Source organism: Papio anubis, unplaced genomic scaffold (genome assembly GCF_008728515.1).
Source record: "Papio anubis isolate 15944 unplaced genomic scaffold, Panubis1.0 scaffold245, whole genome shotgun sequence".
In the NCBI taxonomy this organism is placed as follows: domain Eukaryota; kingdom Metazoa; phylum Chordata; class Mammalia; order Primates; family Cercopithecidae; genus Papio; species Papio anubis.
Window position 1 is genome coordinate 100,809 of NW_022162512.1, and position 8,628 is coordinate 109,436.

An 8,628-nucleotide genomic window follows, 5' to 3' on the forward strand; every position below is an offset into this window, starting at 1 on the left:
CTTTTAATCCTCAAAGACCTCCCCTTTGCATTTGATTTTATTTACAGATAGCCTTGGATACCAGTTACTGGACTTTCATTAATCATGTCTTCATCTGGGGGAGCATTGCCATTTATTTCTCCATTTTATTTACAATGCACAGTAATGGCATCTTTGGCATCTTCCCAAACCAGTTTCCATTTGTTGGTAAGTGAGTCATGTTTGCTTGTCGTGCTGCTGTTTACTTGTCTTATAATTTATTTTTTGTGTTAGGTGGAGTTGGGGATGATTAGTGATCCTTTGTCCAGAAATTGATTGAGCCAGGCATCTGAAGGCTTCCAAGTTTAAAACCCTGGCTCTAAAAGCTCAGTTTCTGCTGCCTCTACTGGATGCAGAAGAATCACTCACAGTAGCTTACAGGTTCTCAACAGCTTACATGTAGTAGGCTGTCTCCTTGCCAATGAGAGGCATAGCACATACATTAGGGCTACCTGAAGACCTGTAAAATGCTCATATATGGTAGAAGAAAAAGAAATACTAGACTCTCCTTTTATGCCACGTTATCACCAACATCTGCCAAAATTCACCCATAAAGCTTATTTGCATTTAGATAAGAATGAAACAAAGTATAATTTAGAGCCTTCTAAAAATTCCTGGACATTAATCTGTAAGTGGCATGAGGAGTAGGCGTTGTAGTTAGACAGTCAGGGTTCAAGCGCCAGCTCTACCACTTAACAAGCTGTGTGACTTTGGGCAAGTTTCTTCTTTCCACGTGAGAATATATAGGAATAAACAAATTCAGTTTCTCCTATACTCTCACTCAGCAAGCAACACAGAAGACTTCTGTGACCTCTGGTCACTGAGAAGTGGGGATTTCGTCCCACCAACAACCAGTGAGGTGTTTCTGCAGAGAACCCCAGCTGGATGTTCTCCAATTCAATTCCAACAATATCTACTTGGAGGTAGTGTCAGATCCTACAAGTTGAGGGCTAAGTTCTGTATGAGTGCCCCCGCACTTCCAATGCTAGTAGCAAGCCACAGGATGTTTTACCTCTACTTTTGACCAGCTGGCTATAAATCGCGGTTCCCCTGAACCCCCTCCCTGAGTTTGATTAATTTCTAGAGTGGTTCAAAGAACTCAGGGAGACACTTACATTTACTGGTTTATTATGAAGGATATTACAAAGGATACAGATAAAGAGATGCATAGAGAATGTATGGGGGAAGGGGCGTGGACCTTCCCTGCCCTTTCTAGGCATGCTGCCCTTCAGGAACCTCTGCATGTTCAGCTACCTAGGAACTGTTTTAACCCTGTTCTTTAAGGCTGTAATGGAGACATTTTTTATATAGGCATGATTGACAAAGTCATTGGCCATTGGCGATCAGCTTAACCTTCAGTCCCTCTTCTCTTCTAGGAGCTTAGAGGCTGGGGCTGAAAGTCCCAACCCTCTAATCCTACCTTAGTCTTTCGATGACCAGCCCCAATCCTGAAGCTACCTAGGGACTTCCAGCCATCAGTCAACTCATTAACAAACAAAAAGACACATATCACTTTGAGGATTTCAAGGAGTTTTAAATCTATGCCAGAAAACAGAGAAAAAGACTAAACATACAGCTCACAACATTATACTATGCATTAATGTCTTCACTTATAAACTGAGGATATTAATAAGCCTATTTTCATGGAAAATGTATGAGGATTAAATGAAATAATACATATAAAGCACTTAGCATATATCCTGGTACATAGTACTTTTTAAATAAATGTTAACTGTGATGATGGTGATTGTTATTATTCATGCAAATGTGGCTTGATTACTGGTGGGAACATTGCAGAGGAATTTGAACATCAGATGAGTAGCAAAGGACCCTCTAAAATCCCTTAAAAAAATTCTATTATTCTACAAAGAGTATACCTCTAGTCTATGTATGGGGTATACTATCATTGCACTCCACATTTCAAAAGGACTCCCAGCAAAGGCCACTGAGCTTAATAAAAGAGGGATATTAATATACTTTCTCAGAGGTTTTGAAATCTCTAGTGTGTGTGAAATAAACTGCTAACCAAGTTCATCTAAACAAACTGGAAAAGAGAGATGCGCAGTGACCAACATTCTGGAACTTAATCAGGCAAGAGTGAGATTTGTATTCACTAATTGAGGAAGTAAATTCTTGGACTAATTTATGTAGAAAGCAAAATAAGACCACAAGGACTGAAATAGGATTATAAGGTTAGTAAGGTTATAAATCCACATTGATGCAAAGGCACCTGAAATTGTAATTCAATTTAAATTCATGCATACACTTAAAACTGTTCTTCACCTTTTGCCTTTTCCTACATGTAAATGGAAATCTTTAAGTTGCACCACTCTTACTTAATACGTACTGGTAATACTTTGTTTACCAAAAGATTCCAACTATGTAGAGACATGTTGGTCATGAGTAAGAATAAGCATATTGGGAAACAAGGACACTAAAACTATTTTTATTTTATTTTTTTAAGATGGTTTGCCAAATCGAAAAGTTCAGTGTATTGACTGGAAGATTTCCGTCCTAAGAGAGCACTGTGATGCATAATGAGATGAGAATGCCTCAAATGGAGAAAGTAATTTGTGCAGGGACCACTCTTTCCAGCTAAGCACATGCCATTTCAGTAATTAATTACTGAGCGCCAATGAAATTTTTTAAAAGTTAGATCAACATTGGGGTTTCAGGAAAATTTTTTTTTCCCTTAGTAGCTAGCAGCAAGCAGGAGTGTGGTTTCAAAGTGAAGCTTGTTTTCCCAGTCATGCCTGAGGGTACCAAGCTTCAAGGAGCTCAAAGAGACATTTAATTTATTGAGTCAAGTTTGTTTCTGCCCATGGCTGAAGGCAACTGGAATCAGCTGCTCTTGGGCAGGCAGATTCCTCTCTCTAAAGCCAGAAAAAGCAGACATACCATTCAGTAGCCAAGCCCTCATACCCAAAGCCCATTTGAATGGTGGTAACATTTGAATACTGGGATAGGGGACCTGGATAATTGGGGGTATGATGACAAATCTCTAGAAAATGAACAGGGACAAAAGTTTATTTTGGTGATATAAGCAGGGTTGTCATCTCCCCATCTGCCTGCCTTACTGACCCTTATTGCCTTGTTTAAGCCCACATTGGGGTATGTGAGGTGTGAGTAAAGAGTAAGGAAACTGACTTCAGGCTTGGAAATGAGTTTCACTGTCCTGTTGCCCTAGCATGTTGGATGGCTGCATCAACAGTCTCCTGGTGAGGGAATGCTCTTTTCACAAACCCAGGAGCCTTCCTGATCTTGGAACTTTGAGGACCTCATAACCAAATGAACAATAAAGAAATAACAAGTCCCTCTGAGGCGAGTTTTCTCAGGCCATTGCCTGGAATTTAAAAGGTTGATCCTGCAGTAGAAAAAGCTCCCCTTTTATGACAAACCAATCAATGCAATCATTATTTGAGACTGTATCTGCATCTGGAAGATTTTTTGTGTAGTTTTGATATGACACTTTTAATTCAAGAGTCCACAAGGGTAAAGGGTAAATGTGCCTTTTAAAAATAATGGCTGCTTTGTAACCACAAGATCTTGATGCTGGAAGAGAGAATTGTGCTCCGTGAGTGATATTAGACTGAGCCTGGGTGAGAGAATGCTTGGTTCAGGCTGGTAATCTCTAAGTGATCAGGCCACTAAGCAATTCCTGAGGGTGATCTTAGCACTTCTGCCTTCGTATCATCATGGTGACATTAGGTGATCCGAATCCCACCATTTCAAAAAAGATCTTGGCCAGGCGCAGTGGTTCACACCTGTAGTCCTAGCACTTTGGGAGGCTGAGGCGGGCGGATCATGAGGTCAGGAGATCGAGACCATCCTGGCTAACATGGTAAAACCCTGTCTCTACTAAAAATATAAAAAAAAATTAACTGGGCTTGGTGGTGGGTGCCTGTAGTCCCAGCTACCCGGGAGGCTGAGGCAGGAGAATGGTGTGAACCCAGGAGGTGGAGCTTGCAGTGAGCCGAGATCGCGTCACTGCACTCCAGCCTGGGGAACAGAGACTCCATCTCAAAAAAAAAAAAAAAAAAGGAAAAAGAAAAAAAAGATCTTGTAGGAGCAAAGAACCTGTTAATTAATAATTCAGTCCTACTTGTAACCACAGTGCATGTTTTCTTTAATAATAGGTAATGCACGACATTCCCTGACCCAGAAGTGTATCTGGCTGGTAATTCTCTTAACAACAGTGGCTTCGGTTTTGCCAGTGGTGGTATTCAGATTTTTGAAGGTGAATTTATACCCAACCCTGAGTGATCAGGTATGTCACAGTGCTGATGAATACTTGAAGGCTGGTTTTTGGCTCTTGAAATGGTGTGCTTTTCTGTCTTATTGGAAGCTCAGAGATGGGCTAATGAAATTGTCACAAGTAAACACCTACTGGTGTATTAGATCACATCAGAATAGATGGGACTTTCCGCATCTTGAATGTACTAGTCCTTAGTGCCAATAAAGAGAGGCATCTATACTAAATGTGGATGGAGAGTCATAAATTACAAGTTAAACTGGGTATTTTAAAAAGCTGAGTTTTAAAAAGAAGCTCACAGGCCTCATTTTGGACAATTTTTCTAAGGGAAAGGCAAGCTATAGAAAAAGATACTGATTTGAGAGCAAGCACAAGCACAGTAAAAGAGACAAGCATGGTGTGAGTCAAAGGGGCTTAACATTTTTGTAGAAATCCAGTAGCAGATTCAGAAACATGGGTGAGATGTTACCTTCTGAACAGATTAAGAAGGGGAAGAGCAGCACGCTGGGTAGATTAGTAAACTTGGAAGGAAAGTAGGAAGAACAGCTTATAGAAATTCCTTAACTGGAGAATTAACAGAACATATTTCAGAATTTCATGGGAAGACAAGTAAGTAGGACAATGTCAACTTAGATCAGGACTCAGATAAAACGTGAAAAGGAGAAAGAAAGGGAGATAAACATTCGTAGCCATGTCATGACAAGGGGGAACATGCTGCTGTGGTGAGTGGGACCAGGCCAGTGATGCTGAGAGAGACCGAGGTAGACAGAGATAGACATTTTTTTCATCATCATGTCTCTGACATTTTGGGACCAAAGTCTAAAAAGATTCCTTCTGGAAGAATTCAGAGTCCCTTGTCATATCTGTCCTCTCTTCAGTTCTCCAAGCTCATTCTGACATAAACCCAGAAAATGGTGGATGAGTTAAGGAAGGAAGGTTGTGCTCGTTTGTCCTGTAAGTTCGATTGTGATGTTCTGCTTGATGGCTTTCTCCTGACACAAAGTCAGAATCCAAGTGATTTGCCAAACCGGAGAACAAGGTCGCTTACAACAAACCTCAGGTCTTTTTCTCCTTAGCTTTACAGGGAAATGAAAGAGTTGTAGGAAACCTACTCAGATAATGTGGAACATTTAGGAAGGCCATGCAAACCTAAAATAAATTGAAACCCTGGAAGTCTCATGATACATTGACCTACTGCAAAAATTGAGTATTTCTGACTCATTTTCTCAATTTTCTTCTAGTCCAGTTACTGACGACTGTTAGATCCAGAGAATCCCTGAAAGAGAGGAAAAAGGCTGTTTTGGGAGAATGAAATTATAAATTATTATGCTGACTTTGGGCGGTGCATGTTAGAAAATCTTTCTATGCAAAAGTATGCTTGTGTACATTGAAGATATATGAGAGACAGTAATGAAATTTTTCTGGTATTTCTTAATTACTTAATAGTTTCTCGATAGAAATAAAAATGCACGAGTGCCCCCAGTGTCATCTTTTGGGTGGAAAATTTTTTAGTTTTTAGATTTAAAACTTCCTTTTGCAATGTTGTTTTTACTTAAAAAAAGGCTTTCACTTTACAAAGTGGGCCACTGCCTGGAGTCTATCATTTGGATGCCTCAGCTCACTTTGGGTCTTGTTTGTCTCCAGATCCGCCGGTGGCAGAAGGCTCAGAAGAAGGCAAGGCCTCCAAGTAGCCGAAGGCCTCGGACCCGCAGGTCAAGCTCAAGAAGGTCTGGATATGCTTTTGCTCACCAAGAGGGCTATGGAGAACTTATCACATCTGGAAAAAATATGCGAGCTAAACATCCACCCCCAACATCAGGGCTGGAAAAGACACATTATAATAGCACTAGCTGGATTGAAAATTTATGTAAGAAAACCACAGACACAGTGAGCAGCTTTGGCCAGGATAAAACAGTGAAACTGTGAGTCAATATGAATTTAAACCACATAGTTATCTTTTCACTTCAGGTGGAGCTGAAATTCTGCTGGCTCCAGAGTTTGAGATTTGAGGCAAGAGGTGGGGCGGGCAGATTGCCTCACTTAACTGAAATCTGTGGCAGACAGCTGCCAATGCCCATTAAACAGGAGTGTGTGCTATGGAAAACCAGGCCAGAGGGTCACTGTCTAGTTTGTGATTTGGTAGACAAAACACTGTTACAAGTACAGATTTTTTTTTTCTTTTTAAAATCAACCTAGATACCAATTGACCTGAACTTTAGAATCTTATTTATGGAGAAAAACTTGTAAAGCTGCATATACATTGAATGGATCCTCAGGCGGATAAAAGGGTGCATTTTAAAGGTATATATATCCAAGCCGAAAAGCATGCGTGTTGACAGATAAACACATATATGTAAGATCAGCCTTTCCCGAGGTATACTTTTAAAATTTAAAGTGTGTACTATGGTGCTTTCAGACTGAGTTGCGTGTCACTCTTTAGTCTTGATATCTACCTGTCTGTTCAGCCAGGACAACAAATGGCCTTCACGCCTGAAGAATACAAAAGTGTGTTTATATTTCTCATTTTTCTACCAGTCTAGAGACAAAGGAGAGTGAACATCTTTGCAGCAGGATAGGCTGGTAATTTAATCAAATTTATTCAAAAAGCTCTCAGTCTGTGTCATGTAAGGACATGCTTATGAAATGTCAGAGAGGCTTGCCACTAAGTATTCTAAATACTTTTCAATGGCTTTTCTAACCACCTCAGTAGTAATTTGCTGAGCATCATCCAGACCATTAATGGAATCAGCAAAGCATTGGAATTTCACACAATGGGCAAATATTTTCAACATTTCCAATTTTTAAAGCTTCCGAATTGAAGCCAAACAAATTAATAAATAATGTTTTAATTACTATTTTAAAAGTCAGGTTTAGATCGTTTAAAGTTACTTGCTTTTGATGCTCAGCTGTCATGTTTATAATTCAAATGTGTAGTGAACACATGTGGGTAAGGTTGATTTTTTTGGAGATGTTGCAGCTCAAATGTTCAGTCCCCATGTGAATCATCAGTGTCTTTCCTGTCAAGTAATTTGGGCATAGTTGTGTGAAAACCTCAGTTCTGTCACTTCTTATCTCTATAAACCTGGACGATAATGTGCCTTCTCTGAGGCTCAGTTTCTTCCTCTGTCAAATGAGGACATACTACCTACCTCATGTGGTTGTTTGATGGTTGTCAAAGCACAAATTCTGAAATTATTAAAAACATAATTATTTCATAAACAGATGAGTTAAGTTCCAGTTAACTTGACGTCAGTATAGCAGAGAAATTGGAAGAGAATATGAAAAAAGTGGAATTTAAGTAGTCAGTGGGGAAAGCTTTGATAAAATGAAATTGCCAGTAAGATATAAAACTGGTTAGTGTCCTACAGGGAAATAAAATTATAACCGTGGAGGTACATTTCTCTACCAGAAAGCAAAAATAAAGCATCATGTCTTAATGGTTTTCTACAAGTCAACTTCTAATTCTACAGAGTCCTTAATGTGGTCCCTATTAAATTCTTGGTCAAAGTAACATTTCCCAAGAGAGTTAGGTGACACTTGAGTGAGCTTGATGGATAATGAGCTAATGTGATATGTATAGGCCACAATTTTTTAAAAGCTAAATTTCCAAGTCTGGGATAATTTTTCCTAAATGGGATCAAGTGACATAATATGTGTAAAAGAGTCAAATGCGGTCGTGTACCATAACAAATGCCTATGGAAGTTCTCTTTCCCTTACATGCCTGCCTACACTTACCCAGATCTTAGTTTTCAATGTCTAATTTGTCATTAGTTTCACCACGTTTGCTCGCTTTTTGTAATATTTTTGCAAGATTTGAAAACTTTCAGTAAATGTTTTGGCACTATTGGTACTTGATGTTTTATCTCTTCTTTATGGGAAATTCATTGGGGAGATTTTTGTTACATTAGTCCATGGATATTTTTTTCTCTCCTTTACATGCTGAGGGAAATGTACTCATTCTTAGAACCAGAGTCAACAATAAAATGAAACAATTGGACCTACGTGTAAGGGATAGGAAAGATTAGAAATGGTCCAATTTTGCAAATCCAGTTTAAATTAAATAAGGCTGTTTATAAACAAATAGTGTGGTTGATTGTGAGAGAAACATATTATCCGCTTACTTTGGCCCCATGAGATCCAAGTAAACTCACACACCCATTGCGAGATCATTCAATTACAAGTGCCAGGGATTATTTTGAACCTGAAGATGAAAAGTGATGAGAGGTGAGTAGTGATGGTGGGGGCACTGGGGAATAATAAAATTTTAATTTTACATAAATGTTATCAAATTATTTGGAAAGAAAAATTATTTTCTTCTAGATTCAAGATTTAAGTTGATAATCTTGTGTTTTTAAAA

At 39.1% G+C, this 8,628-nt stretch overlaps 1 protein-coding gene across 1 annotated transcript in view; it reads left to right on the top strand.

The window, feature by feature from the left end:
• The window catches only part of LOC116272885 (probable phospholipid-transporting ATPase IM), an 88,430-nt gene extending 80,309 nt beyond the window's left edge, over window positions 1-8,121 (top strand). The window contains exons 12-14 of the mRNA XM_031661749.1: window positions 48-186; window positions 4,155-4,285; window positions 5,915-8,121. Coding sequence (XP_031517609.1) covers window positions 48-186; window positions 4,155-4,285; window positions 5,915-6,196 — 552 coding nt within the window. The 3' untranslated portion in view covers window positions 6,197-8,121. The remainder of the gene's footprint in view (window positions 1-47; window positions 187-4,154; window positions 4,286-5,914) is intronic.
• Window positions 8,122-8,628: the final 507 nt, after the last annotated feature.